Genomic DNA, 24,499 nt, shown 5'->3' on the forward strand with positions numbered 1-24,499 from the left:
ATTAAAAATCCAAAATGTGCAATACAATATTTTAATGCAATAGTTTCTCCTGAAGGCAAATTGTCCACTTACGAAGCTTGTCCACAAAAACTAAAAGACACGCTACTCGGTCATGTTACAACACCCTGCCCTCCCCCTACGGACTCAACCCCAAAATGCTAGCAAGGAAAGATGGGTGTTACAGCATGCCTGCCTGCCTTGAAAAGTTACCAAATCAATTTTATCTGGTAGATTGCAGAAGCTGTACTGACTACTTCCACTACGGAAGTCATAGACTGTGAGACTGACCTCGTGCAGCAATTTTCAGCCATAAAAATCCATTAAAGGTTCTGTAGTGTGCTTTGACAAATTCCCCTTTGATAGATTCCTGTTTGAATCACGAGTTTGAAACAGGTTACATGAGACGCACAATGGAACTTTTATGTGTAATAGCAGTGTCTAGATAGCCAGTTAGTGCACCACAGGCTAGTGTGCATTGTAGATTCACACCCTGGTTTGCCACACACTGACTTGCTGCGTAGACAAGCCCTAAGATACCCTGTTTCAGTACATAAGCTGGAGAAAGCAAGAAATCCTGTAACTTACCAGCTAAAAAGACTGGAAACTATTACTTGAAAGCCAACATAGTGTTAATGGAAACCTGTCATTGTCGAGAGCCAAATACTGCAACAGTGAATTAAAAGGGAGTTTTGACACTGACTTCAGTAGGCAGGGATCAGGCCACAGATGAGCTCTGCTCTAATGATACAGTAAAAAGCATCTTCTAGACAGTTAAGAGAGGTGATACTAGAGTAATGAACGCAGACTTTGTTAACAATAAACGTGATGCCCTCTGAAAGATGATCTTAGCCTATCAACCTAAATACAACTTAGTGAGGCTTGTCTTGTCTCTTGGTTACACATGATGCCACCTGCTTTCTGCCTCACACACATGTAACTCACTCTCCTCCATTCCATGACTGTTATGAAGCCAGCAGCAAAGAAATCCAATCATCCAGACCAGAACCCTTTTTCCTTTGGAAAGGAGTCCTGGTCTTTGTCCTTCCACTACGTCACTCTGCTGCCTGCATCCCTTTAAGTCCAAAAGAGGAATTGCAATAAATTCTTATGGCAGCCTAGGAGTCCTTGCCTCCTTCCAAACCTTACCCCAAGATTGTCACAACACAGACTGAATTTGGGACTGTAATGGTGTAACAGTGTTATTAAAATAGACCTTTCAATATAAGATCTCTCCTTTTCAGGGAAGCAAAAGACCCCAAGATCCCCAGTCTCTGAGCAGAGGTCTCCACCCTGCTTGTTAATTGATCATCTGAAAAGAAAAAGGGGTTGTTAAGATTTATTTGGCACCTTAAGGAAGCTCCAAGGGTTTTATGAGCAATAAGCCAGTTCTTGGTAGTGCAGTCGCTATGCAAGAAAACCCAGCAGGCATTTTGTGCTCAGCAATACCTTGCACAGCACGTTGGATGCTTGATCCTGTTTTACTGTGAGTGAAAGTGAAGCTTTACAATAGGGTCATCATTCAACTGAAATCGTATCATGGCTTATGAACCCAATGTCATTTCACTGAAAAATGTCTTTCTGTGAACTACTGTCAACAGCATAAGCCATAGTGCAACCATGTTATCTTGTTGCCTTATAATGGCTCTTAATTGGTTTATTTTTCCTAAGCCAGCCTTTATTCCTGGTAGGTTGGTTTATTTGGCTACTGTTTGTTTTGGAAAGGGGATGCAGATGGCATCATGTGTAATTTCATTTCAAGCCTAAACTTGTGGATGGCCAGTTTATATCCATTTGTTCTTATGTCAACATGGGCTCTTAACTCCTCTCCCTCCCTGCTATTTATCCCTCTGACGTATTTATAGAGATCAATCATATCTTCCATCAGTCTTCATTTCGTTAGGCTAAACAGCCAAGCTCCTTAAGTTTCCTCTCATAAGGTAGGTTCTCTATTCCTCTGATCATCCTAGTAGCCCTTCCTTGCACCTGTTCCAGTTTGAATTCATCTTTCTTCAACACAGGAGACCAGAACTGCACACAGTATTCCAGATGAGGTCTCACCAGTGCCTTGTATAATGGCAATAACACTTCCCTATCTCTACTGGAAATAACTTGCCTAATGCATCTTCGGATTTCATTAGCTTTTTTCACCGCTGCATCACATTGGCCGCTTATAGTCAGCCTGTGATCCACCGATACACCCAGGTCTTTCTTCTGCTCTGTTGTTTCCAACTGATATGTCCCCGGCTTATAGCAAAAATTCTTGTTGTTAGTCCCAAACTGCATGGCCTTGCACTTTGCACTATTAAATTTCATCCCATTTCTATTACTCCAGTTTTCAAGATCCTCTAGATCTTCTTGTATGATAGTCCGGTCCTCCTCCATATTGGCAATACCTTCCAACTTTGTGTCATCTGCAAATTTTATTAGCATATTTCCACTTTTTGTGCCAAGGTCATGAATGATAAGAGCCAAAGTTATAGATAAAATTTGATGCTAGATCATCATGTTGGGTAAACTCTTTTGAAAATCTGTCCTTGACTCAGGTGCTGAAAACTTTTGAAAATCTGGTCATCAGTGCATCCCCTAAAATGTGATTGTATCCTGACAACTGTCTTTATACAAATGGCATTGTGTGGTGAAGAGAGGGTGTTCTGTGTTCAGATTTAATTACTCCAGATCAAACGTGCTCTGTTTGCAAGTAAAGACATATGGGGGTGGGAGTTCTCCTGCAAACTCAACCTGGTATCTGAGAGTCATGCATGGTTCTTTCCTTCTTGCACATCATCATTGGTAAAAAAAAAAAGTTCTCCCAGCCAATTAATCTATGCAGCTCTGTCGCCTGCAATAGGTTTGCAGAGGTGGAATTGACTGGAACTCAATAAGTCATTCTGTTGATGATGCACCAAAAGGAACCAAACTCACAGTTCACTCCCTCTTGGTGTGCTGGGCCCACAGGCCTAAGAAGTGTAAAAGCATATTTCTATCACTAAAGTCAGCAGATAATGCTCTGAATACACAGAGGGAGCAGATTGGTTGATTTAGAAGGAGCCAGTGTCTACGTCCTCACTATTCAGAGCAGAATTGGACTTTAAACTTTCCTCTATACTTCACCTGACTCAGTAAGTATTCAACGTTGAACCAAGGGGTTGAAGTCCAGAAGGATCTTTGCCTCTGAAAATCCCTTACCCCAAAATATCACTGTGGAAGGCTACAGAGTAATCAAAGGGCTGAAAATGCCAGTGATCCTGGATAACCGATTCCTATAGAACAACTTCTGTGAGACACTGACCTAGAAAGAAAATACTAGGTACTCTGAATCAAACTCGAGCTGGGGTAGCAAAGACTGGTGACAATACAACCAAGTGGAATCTAAGGAACGACCCCAAATGTGAATGTGGAGAGCGTAGGCAAGCACTTAAACACTGCCTGATGCAACGGTCCCTGTATTCCCAGGGCACTATTTGAGATAAGTGACATCATCAGGCCATGGCTGCAGCTTTAGAGTGACAGATATGATGATGACCTGCCTCTATAACAAGAAGCACATGTTTACTACAATTAGGTCTAGTATTTTACCCAACTGTGTCATCCACTTTAAGTATAATTGGCTGCATTCTAATAGTATTAAAACAAAAAAAAAACCAACAATAGTTTGTATGTTGCAGTGTCATCTCTGTGCATGTTGCTGTGAAATTAAATCAAAAGTACCTCCAGCAAATGCACACACACTATACAGCAACACTGGAGCTCAGATAAGTGCTGGCCTTCAGCAGGGCAAGGAGCCTAGGTACTTCCCCTAAGGGTAAGTCCAACTAAATTAAAACAGGTCCCACCTCCTTGTAATGCTCCTTTGTTACACCTTACTGGAAATTCCAGTAGATTTCTTCAGAATCCTTCACCTCTTCTCTCTTGGCAGCCCCAGGCCCTAGTGGCCCAGGAGGTTTTGCTTTGTTCTATTGCCTACTTGGCCAATTAGAACCAGCTGAAATTTCCACATGCCAAGACATGATACAAAATAGGCCCCAACACCAAAGTCAAAATCTGAGACTGGATGCAAAACTTTGCACAAATTTGAGGCTGTTCAGATCCATCTTTATGTTGTAACTGACAGGTGACAGTGGAGGTGCTAAACCCTGAAATTTATTCACTAGATATGGGCCCAAACTCTTGCTCAGTATCCCCTTCTTCCCCTAAAACTTTAGGGAAGCTTGAATCACTCTCTGAAATGGAAGCATTAAGGAGGTGCATTCCTTGAAGCATTCCTGGGTTTAGGTGTGGGTTTTATTTGCTTTCTTAATTCAGTAGGGAGCCTGTCAGTTTCCCCAGTGCATGCTTTGAGACTGGTGATACCTCTGCCTTGGATGGTTGCGTGCAGGAAACTGGAGGGTTACACTGGCTTGTTCTGTTTGACTGCAAGTCTGGGAATCTACCGTCAAGACTTTCATTTGCAGCTTCAGAAGGTTTCTTTGCAAGCAGGTTAGTCTTCCCTTTCACCAACTCTTTCTTTATACAATCTAAACTGAAGCTTTGTCTCCAATGCAAAAATAGGTCTGTTTTTACATCAAGATAGGTAACTTGAGACAGCTATTTCACTGGGAAAAAATACACCTAGTTTTGCAGTGAAGATATAGCATAACCTTTTGCTTTGTTTGGTACAAAAAAGATTATTGGGGCTATGGTCTTATTGTATATACTATATAAAATAGATGAGAAAATATTAGGGGAGCCATGTAAGCTCCTAAATGGGGGACAGACTGCATATGTAGTACAGATAAACTAGATGGAGAAGGGACAGAAGATGGAACAACATTCACCTCTCTCTCTTTCACCCCCTAGTAGAAGTTTCTAGCTGTCCTCCTAAGATGAGTGCAGGAAACATGCTTTTCTGCTATAAGGGAGGAAGGATGGGTTTATTTAGATGAAGCAAAAATTCATCAGAGATTAAAGACAATGGGTGAAAGCATTAGGACCACCAGGCATACTGGCAAATAGTCTGAGTCGCCTGCACGAGAGCTATGCATCATGACAGACATCCTTCCTAGCTGGGAGCAAGGGAAAGTCCGCACTCTGGTATCTGAGGCGTCCATTTGAAATACAAAGAGTTCGGGAGCACTCAGTGCCATGGGGCACCACACCTCAAAACTGTCATTATGCCTCATTTGGCCTCAGTCAAAAGGCCACTAGATTTAGTACCAGTGCCTCCTCACAGGCCAGTTAGAACTTCAGTCACTGATCTCAGTCCTTCCCCTCCAATTCCCCAAGAAAATAAAAGAAGCTACAGGGATCTCTTGTTAAACTACTACACTCATTTCCAGATCCAAACCAAGCCCATCCTGGCAAGTCAGGTGGCAGCAAGGTCAGGGAGCACTTAGCTCGAGGCCACTGCTACCCTTCACCACTAGTCAAGTGGGTCAATGAAAGTGGAGGAGCTCAAGAAACGTGATGGCCAGCATCAAATTTTATATCTTATGTTGTACAAACATGTAGGACTTGAGTTTCAGTTACACTAAGGCCACTTTATGCTGTAAATTGGCAGAAATGGCCCCCTGCAAGTATCCCCTTACTAAGAAGGCTTCCTGGGCCAGTGTGGAGCTGGCGTAAGGGCTTCACATCAGCGCCCAGTGTAGACAGCATATTGAGGACAGATGGCAGGAGTTGAAGAGAGGGGGGTGGGCCACGGGCCAGGAGAGGACACAGTCAGGACCAGCTCTAGGCACCAGTAAAGCAAGCACGTGCTTGGGGTGGCACAATTCCAGGGGCGGCATTCCAGCGATCCTTTTTTTTTTTTTTTTTGCTTGGGCAGTTGCACTCTCAGAGCTTGGGGAAGCAAAACACCTAGAGCCAGCCATGGACACAGTTATTCCCAGCTTTCAAAGGTGCACAGGGGGGATCCATGGGTAGCAGAGCACAAATGATTACAGCAGCCCTGAGGTTGCTCTTGACCTACAGCTGGTTGGAAACTTTTTGATTAAACTTTTTTTATCAAAAGATGCCATTTTGTCAAAACTGAAGTACTTTGTGAAACCATATTAATTTAGACAGAGGTTTCTATGGGACGGTTTCTCAGATGCAGGGCGGACTTGAGAGAGAGAAAGAGAGAGAGAAAAAGATCAAAAACCTGACCTTTTCAGTCCAAAAATGGATGTTTTGACACAATTTTCTTTTCATTCCAATGCAGAACTAAAACAAAATTTCCAAACCTCAAAAATTGTCACAAAACAGAATTGTCATTAGAGATGGCTGGACATTTGTACCAGAGGCTGGACAGTTCCCAGGGCAAGAAAAGATTGTTTAAAGCTAGTTGTTTCCTTCTCCACTTCCACGCATGCCCAAATGTCAGAACAGAGGAAATGAAAATCAGGGCTAATATGCGGCAGGGAATGAGATTGGTAACGCAAAAAGCAGTACTTTCTTTTAAATCAGTACTCCACAAATGCCCCGGGCATGGTACTAAGGGGAGGGGGCACTACTGCTGGAATTGTTAGCTTTGGGATGAGATAGGAAATTAAAGCTCTGACCATTTTCATCATTAAAGATCCTGTGGCCCTTTTCTCCAAAGTAGGAGGATGAGTCCAGGTGGCAAATTCCAGCTTAAATGCTTTCTGCTGACCTAAACTTCCCCATGTTAGCAGAATTGCAGAAGCTATTCTTCACTCCCCGTCCTGAGAAAAGCTATGCCACATGAATGGTGCAATATGGCTTCTGTATTTCAGCTTGCTAGTGGCTGCATTTTAGAGGTGGATGAACTGATTCTTGTATTAGTTTCATCCCAGAGCAAATGTTTATGACCAAGTTATAAAGCTGCAAAAGGAGGCTATAATTAAAACTCTTTAATGAAGGCTGCCTATCACCTCGCTCAACTACTTGTGTCCTGTCTTTGAAGACGTGCCAGTACACTGTCTGCTGTATGCCAGCTTGAGTGCCAGCCACCAGGAGTACAAGAGCTCTGTCTCTGAGGCATGCTGTGTTGTATATGTAAAGAGGGCAAGTGGAAAAACAAAGCTGAACTTCATAGGTAGAAATTAGGAGAATGGAAAAGGACATCTGTATAAAATCCTGTGGTTTGCTGCTGTACTGCTGTTACATACAAGGACTGGATCACAGAAAGCTGCCTGCGTGCCACCTTATAAGAATCCCAAGATACACAGAGGAGTGTCTTAAATAAAAGAAAAGGAGTACTTGTGGCACCTTAGAGACTAACCAATTTATTTGAGCATAAGCTTTCGTGAGCTACAGCTCACTTCATCGGATGCTGTAGCTCACGAAAGCTTATGCTCAAATAAATTGGTTAGTCTCTAAGGTGCCACAAGTACTCCTTTTCTTTTTGCGAATACAGACTAACACGGCTGTTACTCTGAAACCTTAAATAAATGAGACCGTCATGCACCAGGGCTCAACAGCACAACCTGTTTGTTATTCTTTCTGAAGTGAATTGTTGTCCCTGTGAAAGACAGTGAGTGGATTGACAGCCCAGGAGACTGCAGCCCCCCCAGTGCACAGAGCAGGTCCACGGCCAGGTGGAGCAATGCTAGCTTCTCCCACACCACCCTATGCAATGGACCTCAGCCTCCCCATCTGTACAAGAGAGATAATAAAATCTCCCTGCCTCTCAGGGTGATGAGAGACTTCATTAATCTCTCTGTGTCTATAAAGCACTTGGAGAGCCTCCAAAGCAAGGTGTTAGAGAGGTGCAAAGGGACCACCTTTGAAGGATAAAGATTTCATTCTCCTTGTCTCATTTAATCCTTTGTCTCTCTGCTGAAGCTGCAAACAAGCCTAGCAACTGCAGCTGGTCAAAAAATTTCTGCTGAAATAGTTTTTCTCCTCCCCCCAAAATTTTGATTTTCAGCTAAACAAAATTTTTCACAGAAAGTGTCTGCTTTCTGAGGAAAATTTCAACTTTTTTCATTCAATCAAATGCCCAAAGATCTACAGTTTTCCATTTGTGCCAGGAAAACAAAATATTTCAGTTAAGACATGCCACTGTGGTGCTGATGAGAGTTGTAGTTTGGTTGCCTTATGTCTCCATTCTCCCCTGTGGGCTGGACTCCATAGCCCCACTACATCTCCCAGGCTGCACCATAGCCAGGGACTCCCGTGATCCATCAGCTCCCCTCACCAAGAAAGGAGACAATGGTGTACAGTGAGTGATGCTGTTTGGCTCCACTCTATAGAGGAGAATGGGAGCACCAGGTCCCTGACCTACAAATTCCTATGGGAGACACTGCGGCAACATTTCTAAATTAAATTATTTTGTTTTTTTATTTTTTGCCAAAAAGTCAGAGGATAGGGAAAAAAACACATTTCCCAACCAGGGTTGGACTAAGACCACCAACTCATTTAATCAAAAAGCTATTTAATGGCCACACCTTTAAACCACTATCAACCTTAACTGACATCAAACTGGCTACCTAGAGGTGAAAGCCTCTGATCGCATTAGCTGTACCCTGAGTCCCCACCCTGTCCTTCAGCATACATGTGCAACAGGTTTGAGTTTGGAGCTGTAGGTTTTATTTGATTGGTAGAGCTGATCCTATTTGTCAAAGTATAAACTTACAAAAGAAATGGCTGCAGTTAATTAGCTGAATAATCACAGAGCCCTTTAGGTATTTGTTATGAGCAAGAGTGGAAGTATCCTTGAGAGATCTGTACAACCCATCTTCCTAATTTCACTTCCTATAAGAGGTATATTTGAGAGAGACCCTAACCCAACTGCTCCCATCCCTCTTCACTGGTCCAGATAAAACAGCTGTGTTGCTCAGTGAAGATTTTTCTCTGAAGGCAAGCAAGTGACATCAGTTATCTGCTTGTAGCTAATAAATTACAGGCTGGTTTAGCAGACTGCACTGGCTCGGAGACAAACACAGATAAGAAAAATTAGTGACATAGCCTCTTGGGTTGATGACCCCCATCCACAGCCTGTCCCTTTCCAAATTAGAATTAATCGGCTCTGTTCTGAAGTTTCGTCTCCTCAGAGCTGTTTATCAAGCAGCATGTGACAAATGGGAGCCCGTGGAGGATATCCCAACACAGGCACACTAACAGACAGCTGGATATGGGTTACCTGCCAATGCATACTAGCATACTCCTGCAACTCATGCAAGCACAAGGTAACCAGGTCAAAACGCCTTGGGGTTTAAGCAGACCCCAAGATTGAAGGTGAACAGGGCAGTAATAACCTGCTTTCTCCAGATTCCACTATTTCAACACCATTTCCTGCTTCCTCCTGTTAAGTACATTGCTCTTAAAGGGTTAATATGTTTAAGCCCTGGGTTGTTACAAACAGCAGGCAAAATTCTGCTCTCAACTACAGGCAGGCAACCACGGAGTGTACTGGCACTTCTTAAGCCAATGGGGTAAAATAGAGAATGGAATTTGCCCCAAAACCCCTTTCCCTCACACAGGTAAGTGTTTGCCTCTTACCCCTACATGAGAAAGGAAGTTTTGTCCACACCGTTACCATGTAAGTGAGGCAGAGCTGAAAAATTAAATACAAAATGCATACAGTACTTGGAAAAGGTGGAGATATGCAAATAGGTTAGAAGGAAATAAAAACTGCTACATACAAGAAAAGTTTGGCTTATGAATGCTGAAAAATAGCCAGATGGTGAATCAGTAAGTTTTTATTACTACTCAAAGGTGAACAGTTCTGAGGTTGGGCTTACTATTAGTCAGATCGCATATGTAAGTTACTGCATCTTGACTAGATGTGGCTTAGGGCAACGACAACTATTAAGGTCCTCTAACCTACGCAAATATCTTACTTGCCAGCTACCAAGTCATAGGCGGTCTTGTCTAATGGTTAGAGCAAGAGTCTAGCCTACCACTTAGCACTGAATCCAGATGGGGCAGCTCCAGGAATAAAGCCAAGGGTCATAGCCAGGAGTCAGAAACCAAAGCCTCAGCTGCAGGGTTAGCTGGAATCACAGTCAGAAGGTGGAGCCAAGGGTCTGAGGCGGGCGTCAGAGATCAGAAAGGAGCAGGAGCAAGACTAGAGACAGTGGAAGCAGGGGCAGAACTGAGCGTAGCTGCAGGCTAGGAAAGCATTGAGCAGCCACTGGACTGCTGCTGCTGCTGGTGAGGCTTGGTATCATGCTGCAAGTGTCTGCAGAAAATCCGGTGATGCAGTCAGTTTCTATCAGGACCAGCTGTGCTCAATGGGTTCCCAAGAGACTAGCTCTGCTGCAGGCTGGACCCTGACAGTACCCGCCCCCCCTTCAAGGGTGCCTCCTAAGGACCATAGGGACCTGGTCTTGGGGGGTGTTTCTGATGGAAGGCACATATGAGTTCTAGAGCATGGACTTTTTCCTACAACTCCCATGACTCCCTTATCCATCAACAGATTAACCAAATCAGGGGTGCTCTTGTGCTGAGTTGGAATGTTGTGAACCCGGGCAAAGTCTAAGTCCATGAAATTGTTGGAGGGCCCCAAAGTCCACATGCCCCCTCAGCTTGACCTCCGATATGGTGGGATGTTGTAACCAGAGAGGGAGCTGGAGGGCACTAGCACGGTGTCCCTTCACAGCTGAGGTACAAGTTCCTGGAGTGAGGGGGGGCGGGAAACATAAGCTCAGCCAGACCCCCTTATCAGGGCTGAGGCCTGGAGTCCTTCTAGTCAAGACACAGCTGGATTCCTAACAGGGCATCCCAAAGCGTGGTGTCCAAATTCCCCATAATACAGGCATATCCCCAAAGCAAGATGCCAGCCCTTTTCTGCATCAGAGGCAAGACCGAACCCAGCTGATCTGCCTGGGCCACTGTAATGAGAACAGGAGAGGGGACTGGGAAGTCGACTCTCTCTCCAGGAGATGTTTGGTTTGGGGGTCATTGGTACCTTGACCAATCAACTTGACCAAGACATCCAGGAGGGATGGTGGCTCCCCCCGTGCCAACTCGTCCTTGGTTTGCTCACGTAGGGCATGTCGGAAATGGTAGCTCTGTGCCACCGCATTCAGCATTTGCTGCTAGAACTCTGCAACAAGCTTGGTGATCAGCCTATTTCCCCGGCACGGCCCCCAAAGCAGGTTCTCAGCAGATCATGTGCAATTTGGATCATCAAACACCATTGCCGTAGCTCAGACAAACACTTGAAACTGCCCCAGCAGGGGTCTAGAAGTCTCCAGGAGGGGAGACACAGAGGCCAAGGCCTCCCCAGTTAGCAGACTAATAATAAGTTCTTCTCGGGTCTGGTCAGTGGAGAACAACTGGGGCCGAAGCATAAACAGGAGCCAGCATTCCACAGAACTTGTTATGGTACCCAGCAAACTTACCCGGGATTGGAATCTCTGACTCCCTAGAAGCCAGGATGGCAGCTACTGGCAGGATGGCTTGAGCCCATAGAGCTGCAAGGCCATAATCTGGGCCTGTAGGGTCTGCAAGATCCCACAATATTTGGCAGGAGCACAGTTGCCTCTTCAGAATCCATCTAAAGGGAAGTCCAGCCACTTACCCAACCGTGTTCAATCTTTTGAGCTGCTCAGACTGTCAGCGACCAAGTCATGAGCGGTCTGGCCTAGTGATTGAAGCAAGAGTCCAGTCTGTCATTTATCACTGAAGCCAGATGTGGCAGATCCAGGAGTGGAGCCAAGGGTCATAGCTGGGAGTCAGAGACTAAAGCCTAAGCCAAAGGGTTAACCAGAGTCGCAGTCGGAAAGCGGAGCCGAGGGTCTTGGCTGGGTATCAGAAGTCAGGAAGTCGCTGGGGGCTGGAGCAGGCACAGGCTGGAGCAGAAGCAGGAGCAAGGCCAGAGACAGTGGACCAAGTGCAGATGCTGGCTAGGAATGTGTTGAGAAGCCACTGGACTGCTGCTGCTCCTATTGGGTTCCGGGAAGCAGGCGGGCACAAGCCCGCCCATTGCTAAAGGACCCTCCCCAGCCTGAGGGGAGGATCCACAAGGACCAGGAACTCAAATAATTACGGGGGACAGCTAAACATGTAACAGGGGCAGGTGTGAAGGTCAAAGGGTCAAACAAAGGGAACCTGAAGGGGACACTGACAGGGCTGGCTCCAGCTTTTTTGCCGCCCCAAGCGGCGAAAGGGAGGGAAAAAAAAAAACAAGCCTGGTTGAGCTGCCGCCAAAGTGCGGCTGAAGAGGGAGAGAGGAACTGCAGGGCCTGCCGCCGAATTGCCGCCAAAGACCCGGACGTGCCGCCCCAACGACAGACGGAGTGCTGCCCCTTTCTATTGGCTGCCCCAGGCACCTGCTTCCTTCGCTGGTGCCTGGAGCCGGCCCTGGACACCAAGCATGTATTGCTACAGAGTCTAGATGTCAGGTTGCAGGAATTGGCAGCCAATCAGGTAGCACAGTCAATCAGACAGCTTCCATCAGGGCCAGCTGTGCTCCTTTGGGTTGCCAGGAGGCTGGATCTGCTGCAGGCTGACACCTGACATTGCTCTTGACTGGCTTATCAGAAGCCAATCGTAGGGTTGTGGTTTTTTTCCTGGCCCTGTAATTTCATCCCTTCTTAGCAAGTCACCTCAAAGAAAAAAAACAAAACGTTTACACTTTAAGAAATTCATGACCATAATAGAAGAGATTTCCAGAGCTCTCTGATGAAAACATTCAGAATGTCTGTAACAAAACATCTGAGGACCAGCAAAATGCATTGTCCCTTGAGCGAATTTGGCTCTACATTAACTCTTCGGTCAATATATCTTGACATTCTTCTCAAGAGGAGCCAATATCTGCCTATCTTTCTACATCATCCTAAACCCTCCCATGCAACATATGACACGACAAGATTACTCTGTTTTTACTGAATCATCTTTAAAGGCAGGATATTGAGGGATTCATAGCTGGGAAGCGTGTGTCATTTTTGTAGCTGCTGTGTGGTGGCATGAGGGTGGGAAGTTCAAGAATTACAGAAAATGGATGTGTGGGAATATGCCTGCCTTAACCCATGTCGAATACAAAATGCTTCACACCAAGAGAAAATGTGGGCTGCTAAATACTGTGATAGTTTAAGGACCTTACCTCTAGTGCGCTTGTTTGAATCCCACTGCACTCCTTAGAATATGAGAATCTCAGGATTTCTCACGTTGGTGGGATAGGGGCATGGAAACAGAGGGAAGAACCAGAGACACTTTTCAATGCCATAAATGTTAGGAGTGAGCCTAACACTGTTCAGGACTGGTGCTAAAACAGACATGGCTCTACTCACCAAAGAGGCAAATCAGAGAAGCTGAGAAAAGAGGAAAACAGATCATAAGTTACTTCATAAGATAACCTTTCTGGCTAACGGGCTTGTATCCCTTTAACCCACAACTTTTTTCTTCAAGGGGCATTTCAGGGAAGAGACAGTGACCCATTTATTGATAAAAGCTTCCTGAATGTCCACAGGCAAGTCACCAAGGGTACGTCAGCACTGCAATTGGGGGTGTAATTGCAGCCCCTGTAGACATACCTGTGCTAGCTTTAATGTAGCGAGGTCAGGTACCAATAGCAGTGAAGAAGCAGCAGCATGGGCTATACAAGCCCACCTGGGTATGTACTCATGTAGCTAGCCTGTGCTGCTATGGCTTTACTGCTATATGAGCTAGTTAAATTAAAGCTAGCTTGGTTACATCTATACATATTGCAATCACACCCCTGACTGCAGTGGAGAGGTACTTAGTGTCTCTGGGCTTCGGTTCCCCAGGAGAGGATAACAGCATAGCCCCAATGTCACCAGGAAGTTGTAAGGATAAAGACATTAAAGATTGAGAGGCACTCAGATTCTATGGTAATAGGGCTGGATCAGTATGATTGATAGATAACTGGTGAAAGTTGGGATTTGTAAAGGTTTCTTCTTTCCCTTCTCCTGGACTTTCTTTTCACTTACACTGTGGATAGCAGCCCATCTCCTAGCAGTGACTATGGCAGCACAGACTCCAGGAATGCTAGTCTTATGGGAGATGAAACAGGCAGCCCGACATCAGTGGTGAAAGCAGCAGCAGCAGCATTTGGAAATCTCTAGGCAGGAACTTTTGCCTCAACAGCAGCTCTGGAAGGGACTTGTATTAAACATGACCACCAACAATTGCTTTGACACAGTCACAGATTCAGGCCCCTCGCCCCAACATGAGAGAATCACATGAGAAAAGTGCATACTGGATGTTAGGATGACTGGTACATTGGGACCGTGGCAGGAAGGAGGTGTTCCCTCAACAATAGTCACATCATTTGCGGAATTATGACCTCTAAAAGACCCCACTTCCCAAACTATTCTGCAGCTTGCTGTGTGCCATGTGGTTATCACCTGTCACCCCAGAAGTGGCTGCATGTCAGTGGAGCTTTGTGTATGTATGTGTGAAATGCTTTTTGATCCCTTAGGATGATATGCAACCCTATAAATACCAGATAATAATAATAATAATAATTAATAAATACTGTTATTGCTGCAAGCTCCCTGACACAAGGACTGTCTTATTTGTGTATCATACACAGCCAAACACTTGGTTGGAGTTTAGTAAACGAAATTATGATTATATAGTCCCACTCACCTGACTGAGGTGACATTCTTCCCCCTGGTTATCACACTTGTGATTTTAAATAACATTTTGTCAACCCCTGCCAGTTCCTCTTCCCTTCTAGGTTTCATGCCTGGAGTGCATATCAGTCCCAACAAATGAATCAAGGACTCGCTCTGTTGTAGAAGTAATCCAAAAGGAAAGAGAAAAAAAAAAACAAAAAGAGGAATGAACTCCACCATCCTTGAGCGGATCTCATATTTATATGATCAGCCATGATTACAGATTTAGGGGACTGGAGGCTCAGACATAACATTTGAAAGTCATGGCTGTTAGGTGACGTTTATTCTGTTTAATCAGTGTGCTGAAAATCTCCACAAACACAAGATTAGCACTCCTAATAAACCTGTAGCTTGGAACCTTGCCAGCAATAGGAAAGTATCTACCTGGCCATTTTTCTGTGCCATGCAGCAGTAGCACTAAGGGCAGAACCAGCTCCACCCATAAGCTGGAGAACTGAATCAAAACATGATGATGTATTGAATTCCAGAAGTAGGCAAAACACTACTCTGCCTCCATTTTAAAGTATGTGGGGCTGATTATCCTGTTACTTACACCAGTGTAAATGAAGAATAGCTCCCCTGAAGGCCGTGGAGTAACATAGCTGTAAAACCAGTGTAAGTCAGGGGAAAATCAGGCCCTATGTGTGAGTGCAAGTCCACTAGGGGCTAGTGAAAGGTGCCGGGCTGACAACCCTCGAAATTAGACACTACTCTTTACTCACAGAATGGCATAGCATGGGCAGTGACAATGCAAGCTTCCTCCTCACTGACCCACCTATGTACATCAGCGTTGAGGTAGAAAGGCCACCTTGAGAGATGAACGGGTAGTAGCTTAAGTTTCCATGACCCATGCAGCTTTTGGACATCTCTGCTGTGACTGACAGCAAGGTTGCCCATGAGCATCTACTGTGATGTAGACAAGAGGTTTGGAATGTAGATAACCTGTCCACTAGGAAATGAATTGAGACAGCAGTCCACTGAAGAGATGGCAGCAATCACTACTGAACGGGGCTGGAATTCAGTCTGTCCCCGTCCCTACACAAACCGTTCTGTTTCAGAGTTCTGTGATATTCAAGGCCATTGGGGTAATAAAGCAACAGAACACTTTTGTGGAACAGGGCATGTTTCCTGGCTGTGGTGGCAAATGATTGTGGGGTCGTTTCACACTCTTCACAGTGGGGTTCCGACAGCTGAGGGAGCCTAAACTCAAGGTCATTTTATTCAACTTACTTTGTTTCCATTTTTCATTGCAGGTCAGCGCTTCTTATTATACTGCACCAGGATCCCTGGGGCACTCAACTGCCATTGTCACCCTTCCGCATCTTCAGCAACACATATCAGCTAATATGTACGTATGAGTATTGAAACTTTGTTGCTTTTGTTTCAGAGGGTGGCAGGGAGCTTGACTCGTGAAAGCCCATCTCAGATATATGGCATCTCATTTTCAGTGGGGCTTCTGGGGGCTTACCCAGCCAAGGCAGAATGGACACTAAGTGTTTTCCTGAAGTAACACGCCGATGAGAAGCTAAAATCAGATTAGAAGCTGTGATTCTTTGGACTCCTAGTTCTTTCTTACGCATTCGAGCCCTAGTAAAACTCTTGAACTCACAGCCTGACTCTTAGGCCAGTGAAAGGACATAGCACTGTAGAAAAATAAAGATAGAATATTGGCAGCACACAAGGGCTTTCCATAGATTTCGAGTGCTTTTGCTCACTTTAAATTAGTATGATCTTCATATTTCAGTTACTACAATCCTAACACTGTGGGGTTTTTACCTGATTGTTTATCTCTTTCCAATGCCTGTTGAATTACTGATGTGTTTCTACATTTTCAAACCAAAAATTCTTTAAAAGTGAACTGAAACGCTCTTTAAATTTAACTAATTATTTTAATTAAGAAACGATTTAAAAGTTAATTGATTTTTAAAACAAATCATTCAAAGAAAAATACATGTTGAGTTAAAATTTGCAAATAAATATATGGCAGTTGTTTTGTCTGTCTGTCTCCTGGACAAGAATCAGCAGCCTAGCTCTCATGATAAGCAACCCTACAACAACAAACAAGCATGAATGCAGTCTACTGCTCATGAGCAGTTCTATATTGAAAATCGAGATCCTGATCCTGCAAAGATAAATACCTATTAGGAAGGTGTATAACCTTGAATTATTCTCATGCATAAACTTACATACACAGACCCTGATCCTTCAAAGATTTACACACATGCTTACTTTAGATCCATGAGTAATCCTGATGACCTGAAATGGGAATATACAAGGGGTTGCAAATAAGCACATGTGGAAGAATTTGCAGAATTAGGGCCATACTGAAGTGTTGGTAGGATTGGGTCCCTAATCTGGACCGTTCATTGCTCAGAACCTACAGTAACAAACTAGCATGAGTGCAAGCTACCACCTAAGCGCGATACTTCAATTAAAAAAAATAAACCACTGGGGAGTTAGAGCAGGTCTGAATTTAGCCCCATCTGCACAAATAATAGAAGGAAAAATCCTCTTATAAGGAAAGACATTTCAATTTCAAACTTCCAAATGGGTGTTATGACCAACAGAGAGAGAACAATCGCTTTTAAGAACTAGCAAAAAGTCCTTGACAGTCTCCTTTTTTTTTTAATAACTCTTGGTTTTGAGGTGATGATAGTTGCTGTAGCATCTGCTACTCAGATTAATATTTGAAAACAGACCACATCCCACTTGGGAGAAGAAAAAAAAACCAATGCAATTAGATAAAATGTGTGTCTCCTTGGAGACAAATAAAAGTTCTTTTTTTAAAAAAAGCCACAGGCCCTTGGGAAAAGGGTAAAATTGAAAAACAGGTGGATGAGATTTTTGATGTTTTGTTTTCCTTATTTTTTGCCATTCTGTCTTATGAGGACCCCTGCTGAGAACAAGCAATCTCATTACACAACTGGAATCAGTGGGGGTTTTTTGTTTTGTTTTGTTTTTTAAACACAGCTCTCTGAGCAGGTTTGCTAAGCAGGAGAGACAGGCTGCAGGGAGCCCCCAAACACTTGTACAGGAGACAGCCATAACTTGACAGTACATGCTGAGGAAAGCAAAGTAGATGGGGCCGGGTATCTGGCTAATGCTTTCTATGGAGCTCACAGTCACTTTGGGTGTGTCTGGGTGAGATTATAACCAACAGAAGCTGGCAGGAAGACCCAGGTTAACAAGTCCTGTTGCTGACCACATACTGATCCCATTGTACCTTTCAAAGATATAATGCCTCCTTGACACAGTCTTTTGGGTGGTACACCTCACCTGCGCTCTAGTGCTGCTCTGCTTTGGAAGATGCATAACTCCATCCCTAATCAGTTATTTCAGTGGAGTATTCACGGTTGGAGAATAAAAACAGCCCCCTCCAACCCGAATACTGGACCCCTTTGGCTGAGATTGACAGTTCTAGGTCAAAAAATGTTGACAAAGACTGCTTCATTCCTGGTAGCTTTTCTTTTATTCATATCCCCCCTGGCCTTAAGATGTAAGCAGTTACCTTCCTACAAAGCCTTTCCACATTCATGACAGCACCCAGATATATGATGCGAGTGCCAGCTGAAGATGCTTCAGGCAATAGGCTCTGCTCACACAGAACCAACAGCATCAACTCCCAGAATGATTAGAAACAGGATTGTTGTGTCATCTCCTATCCTTACCGCACACGGGGGAGGCAACTTTTCCATAGTGCATGTCTGCGCTTTTCTAATTTCCTGTGTATCACCAGGTGCGTCGCTCTACACTCCTACACTGCTCATGGACCGGAGGAGCTGGATTTGCAGAAGGGAGAAGGTGTTCGTGTTTTCGGGAAGTACCACGAAGGCTGGCTCAGGGGAATGTCATTGGTCACTGGAAGAGTTGGGATCTTCCCCAGTAACTATGTCGTTCCCCTTTTTAGGTCTGATTTCCTTATGTGAAATAATGTATTTGTAGAAGGAGTGGTACAGTAGGTAATCCTGGGGGGGATATAATGAAAGAAGCTCACTGCCTGGCTCCAGGACAGTGAGATTGTCCTAGAATAGTAATCATGGCTGTCAACACCATGGGTATATGGAATGCTGTCCTGCTGCCACCCCTCCGGAATAACTGGATCTCATTTCACATTATCCCCTTCTGTACTATGCCATCGGCCACATGTGCTATATGTGCTTTCACCTCCCTCTGAAGATCAGGCACTGGCCACCACCAGCTATAAGATACCCAGTTGGGTGGATCAGGGTTCTCACAGGAATTGCCGTATGGTCCAGATAAGATGGACAAATGAGCAGTTATGGCGACATCCTTCATTCGTCTCTTTTGAATCTGAAATGTCAACAGTGTAATGCAGTCAGAAGCCCTTTTCAATACTGCTCAGTCCACTCCAGGATTTAAGGAAACCCTGTTTAGTAACATGCGGCAACATGCTTAGTTATTTTGGAGCCAAAGAGCTATCAGGAACCACAGGGTCTCTCTGTGCCCAGCGGCCTCAAGAAAGAATCCCCTTTATATTTGTTTCAAGACCCTACTGGAATCAAAGCACTGTCGTCAGAGCAGCTGTTTGCTCCAAGCGTTGGAAGGTGTTGACCTAGTGATATAAAAATGTGCATTAGCAACCCCCTAAAGTCAAGTCAGTACCTAGGCAACATCTTTTAGGAACATCATGGCTTTTTTTTAAAGCAGAGATTCCACTGCTGAAAAATGCATTGTGGATTGCTTCAGCTTCTTTTCTCTCTTACAAGCAAGGCAGGGATGGATACCAGAGTAAAGCGGGAGAGCGACCTGCAGAGATGAACAGCTAAGGACTTGTGGGGATGATTTCCAAACCTACCCACTTTCCTTTCATCTGTGACCACATCAAAGCAGCACAGCCCCTTTTACAGATGCAACAGCCTATCACTCAAGGGTGTGAATGCCACGGTGGGAGCGGAATTGTTTGGGCTGATCCAAGGAATAGGGAGATGAAGTAATGCATGTGAAAATGAAGCTTGAGTGTCAGAGACGGGAGGGAGTGCCAGGAGGGAGTCTATTGGTTTGCAGAGCAGTCTGCCAAAGGGAATAGTGCCACCCTTTGGTTATTCAAAACTGGACTAGAGAAAACACTCTAGCATGTACCTGCAGCCATAAAAACTCAGGTAAATACCACTTCCCTACTCCAGGGAGGTGTTGTGAGGGTAAATACATGAAAGATTGCAAGGTGCTCGGTACTATGGTGATAGGTGCCATACAAATCCGATTGACTGATTTATAGATATCAATAGATAGCACCTTGAGATGTGGTTGGTCAGCACTTAGAAAGGAGACTGTCACAGGAGGGGCTGCCCCACACCAGCGCTAGGAGTAGCTCCCCGAACAAAAGTTCTCCCCATCTTGATTTCATATAAATGGGTCCAACGAGAAAGCTCATCCTTTCTGGATCATGAGCAGTGTAACGTAGGGCCTGATTCATCATTGCCCTGCACTCTGCACAGTCACTTACCCAACTGCAAAGTGAAGTAAAACACTCCCATCCTGGTCTAGGAGCATTTTACACTGGTGTAAACAGCCCTGTCTGATGCAGAGCAATGGGGAATGAGACCCTCTGTCCTCTAGACTTTCCCCCACTGTTGCCCCCACTTTTCAGATACAGCAGTCAGGCCTGGAAGGTGCACAAGCCCTATCTGCATCTGCTTCCCAACTGCTTAAACCCTTCATGCCTAGTTCAAAAACTCAGCACACATGACAGGGAAAATGAGGTCTGGGGATTTAATCCTAGCTGGGCAGTCACCCACACAACTGCCTGGGACTTCCTAGTTCCAAAAGGATAGCATGCCCTATCTCAGAAACCTTGTCAGGAACTGAGTACCTCACCACTGAGGAAAGGTCAGACCAGCTCAAGGTGTGTGTTGCCCTCTAGTGGCAGAGCAGAGATAAGCCAGAATTCTGATACACGGATAACATGAGCTTCACCTCTGGCTCCTGCCCAAGATGCCTGTGCTTTAACAACAGAAGTTGAGTTCTATGTTAATGTATGGCCATGAAGTCCAGTGCAGCTAGCATGCCCTAGAGACTGCAAAGTCCTGGGAAGCCACAGACACATTACAAACTCCAGGGTGGTGTGAGAAGCAGGTATTGGGGATTTGCAGGTGGCTCCCTGTCTGGTGAGTCACTCCTGAACCAGTGCCCCAGGATGGTGTGAAGGGGTGCTGCCTTTTGGATGAAGGAGCGATCAGCTATGGGAGTGTGCCTCAGTTTGGACTATGTGAAAACTTATCAAGGAACTCAAGCTTTGACCCACTGAAATAGCCTAATGGTGGCCTAACTCCCTCCACATTATCTCTGACATTGACAGATAGACTCTGGCTCCTTTTTCTTTTCCTGCTTATATTTCACTGTGTTAAATTCTCAGTTCAGACTGAAGATGATGCTGCTGCTTTGATCCCAGCATTAGCCCTCCCTGATTTAAAGGGAGCCAGTGATTATTCTTTGTCTCTTTGACTCATTTCTCTGTGATACAGCCTCTGATAACACCATGGCCCCAACTCCCTGCTAAACAGAGCAAACAAACAATCCAACACAAAGCCCAGCTACCCTAAAGTCACCTAAGCCATAAGCACCAATTTGGGAGCTGCTCTTCTGTATCCTCCTTTGGACAGTTCATCATAATAAATTGACACGCCAGTTACTTTGATAAATCGCCACTCTGTTATTAAACCATAAATCATTCTTCTACTGTCGGAGAGAGTCATGGGAAGGGAAAGAGAAGGGTCAGAAGGAGCCGTCTTTTCCCTTTCAGAGGAGTTAGCAGACAGCCTTTACCCTGGCTGACTTTCCCACTGAATTAGGAGCATTTGGGAGGGTTATTAAGCATCACGCTGATGTGGGAGATTGAAGGCCTTTATGGCAATTTAACGGATTTAGGTGAAAAAGCCAACATGCCCTCTCCAAGGAAAGCAGATGAGGAGAGGAATAATAGGAAGTGACAGCTGCTCGCAATGGGGCCCGAACAGAGGCTGGGCAACCAGAGTCAGAAGGGCAAGGAGTGTGAAAGCTGCCACAGCCTTTTCCTTAAGGATCATTGTGCTCCCTTTAGTGCTTTCTGGTGAGAGCTGTACCAAGAGCCAAGGTGTGATGTCAGCAAGCCAATGGGCTCTCTTGCCTAGCTCATTCAGTGCAGGACAATGGGTCAGACACAGGCCAAATGAGCAAAACGAGCATGTTTTAGCTGCATGGAATTTTTACAGTAATACTGAAATGGTCCCATTTCCCTTTGGAGAGGCACAGATCAGACCAGAACACCGGGTGAGGTTAATTCAGCCAAGCTAGCTTCAGAGCATGTTAAGCTACCTACAGCACAATAGCTTTCCTTCCCTAACTCAATGGGCGGAGTGCAAACCTATGATGAGTATTTACATATGACCGTGTCTGCAAGATTTCGATGGCTTCTGTGCTGCTTAACACATTAGTAAGTGGGACAAATGCTGCAGCTCCACACAATAATTACCTGGCATGTCCCCTGCTGGCATTATGGAAGAACACTGGCCCCTAAAAGCCCCCCTTCCTTTTGGCACCCCATGGGAACTGTTGCAAATGATTCTAGGTTGTGTCTGAGAAGGCCCAGGTATAAAGTGGGCATGTGGGAGTGATGGGAGCAATAGGGCTGAGAATGATTGCTCTAATGGAACCAGAAAGTGAACTGCAGGGATTCCAAAAGGATTTTTTTTAACCTGATGAACTCTAGGGACGGGTGGGCTGTTAAAAATTCTGATCTGGCTCCACAGTTTTGCAAACAGTCCTTTTCTTTGTAATGGGCTGAACCAAAACAGAAAACAAAAAAACAAATACACCATGCTATGTGGGGGACTGAAGATTTGGATTTGAATTGTGCCTCTCTGTAGCTATATTTAATTAACTCTCTCTCTTTCTCCTTCTCCCCCCGCAACCCCTTTGCCAGCAGGAAGTCACCCAATTTCTCTGAATCCAGGATGCCTTCCCTGTATGCCACTTGGACGTTATCCACTGGCTCACTCTCCTCCCAGGGGAGCATCTCAGAGAATGGCCCAAGGCAAAGCAGGCCTTTGAAATCAGCCTTCATGCCCACGGTGCTGTCTTCGCCACTGAGAAACGTAGCTGTGCCGGCCACCTCAGGACAAACATCACTGAGGCGAGGACGTGGCAGTACTAGGAAGAGTAAGTTCTGGTGGGAGGGTGAAGACAGGCCTGTGACTGTGTTCCCAGGTGGGCAAGTGGTACTGGGAGCCTTTAATTAACACACAGAGACTCAGGAATGAGGTAATACTGGTAATAAATAACATGCTACAGCTCTTAGAGCTGGCCGCTTCATAGAACGCATCCAGCTGGGATGGAAGCCTACGGGGGCAATGTTTACGTGATAGGCACTACAGTGGCATAGCCATGGTGCTATAGCTGTGCGTCTATACTACGGGGTTACAGCAGCAGCCTACAGCGACGGAAGGAGTTCTTCCCATTGCTGTAAGAACTCCGCCTCCCCAAGTGACAGTAGCTAAGTCAACGGAAGCATTCTTCTGGCGACCGGCTGCATCTCCCCCAGGGATTGGATCAGCAGAGCTCTGACAGTCCAGTGGGTGGATATTTTCACATGCCTGAGTGTCATAGCTCTGTCAGTTTAACTTTTACTTGTAGGCCGGGCCTTAGTCTTGTGTAAAACCTGCAGGTGGATGGAGGGGGGGGTCTGTCAGGAGAGATGGTTTAACGGTCAAATACATCCTGGTTAAAACACATAGGCTGACAAGATCTGCGCTGTCATTTTCCACTCCTTGTCCCTCCTTGTTAAATTAACTGATCTCCAAGCTGCTTAAAGTAAGAGGAAGTGGGGTTTGCAGGAATCCTTAAATACTGAGGCACTAGGGCTGGAGTCATGGGAGTTACAGAGGGATCAGTTTGGCTCCTCCAGAATTTAAAGCTTTGATCTTTCAAAGAGCTTCAACATGGCCTCTGATTTTGTACCTGCAAAGAACTGCAGGTGAAATTTTGTGAACAAACATAATTGTGGGTGCATTTGACAGCACTTAGACATCTCACTACTGGATTTTTGGGTGCAAACAAGGGGTTAGATGTCACTTTCTGAGTCCGAGTATGTGTTTGACCCATGTCCTTGACCCTCATCTTCCCTTACTGCTCTCTCTGTTTGTTGATTGCTGCCTTCTACTCCAGAAGTGGTTGCATTTCAGTCCAGTGGGCATACTCACACTTCATCAGGATGAAGTGTAAGATCTATTTATTGGCATAACTGTAATAGCTGAGCACCTCAAATATCACCACATCAGGCATCAGAGAAGCCTGCATGAGATAGGAAAGTATTATTGCACCCCTTTTAAAGATGGGGAAACAAGCACAAAATGAATAAGGTCATAGTGGAAGTCTATAGCAGAGCTGGCAATAAAACCCAAGGCTCCTGTTCTTAGTCCTGCCTTAACCACAAGACCATCCTTTCTCCCAGCTCCTGCTATTCCAAATTCCTGACTCAACACACAAAAGGATCCTTTCCACGGGCTTATGCAGAGCTCAGCATGTTGCATTCTTTCCATGAGGTTGGCAAGGTTTATTTCAGACAGCTCAGACTGCCATGGAATAAATCTCCAGCTTTATTTAAGCAACTAAGCAATGCATTTTTCAATAGTTTCAGCCTGAACTGCTACTTGAGCTATGTAGAGTCACTGGCAGGGGGTGAGGTTCATTTGCAAAGGACACGGTCAATGTTTTTAGGCTCGAAATTGGATTTATCTTAGAAGTTGTTTTACCTTAAAGGACTTGTTCCCCCACTGTGGTTCTATTTAAAATCAATCTTTCAAGCAGCAGGAAATTGCAAGAGAAATAAAGCATGCATCACCTATAAAGTAAACATTCAAATGGAATAGGCTGTGATGTGCAAACCACAAATGTCACACAGCTGAGAGGCCTGCTAGTGAGGGCTCAGGTATAGGGCTCATGCTTGGGATTAGCTGACTGGCAAAAAAGGGGCCCACTTCTGTGAAGCCAGTGGT

At 45.0% G+C, this 24,499-nt stretch overlaps 1 protein-coding gene across 1 annotated transcript in view; it reads left to right on the top strand.

Annotated features, from left to right (window-relative positions):
* The window catches only part of SH3RF2 (SH3 domain containing ring finger 2), a 69,729-nt gene that overhangs the window by 42,438 nt on the left and 2,792 nt on the right, over positions 1-24,499 (top strand). Inside the window, exons 5-7 of the mRNA XM_077824710.1 lie at positions 15,764-15,858; positions 18,247-18,417; positions 22,432-22,664. Of these exons, the coding sequence (XP_077680836.1) occupies positions 15,764-15,858; positions 18,247-18,417; positions 22,432-22,664 (499 nt within the window). The remainder of the gene's footprint in view (positions 1-15,763; positions 15,859-18,246; positions 18,418-22,431; positions 22,665-24,499) is intronic.

Source organism: Eretmochelys imbricata, chromosome 8, assembly GCF_965152235.1.
Source record: "Eretmochelys imbricata isolate rEreImb1 chromosome 8, rEreImb1.hap1, whole genome shotgun sequence".
NCBI lineage: Eukaryota > Metazoa > Chordata > Testudines > Cheloniidae > Eretmochelys > Eretmochelys imbricata.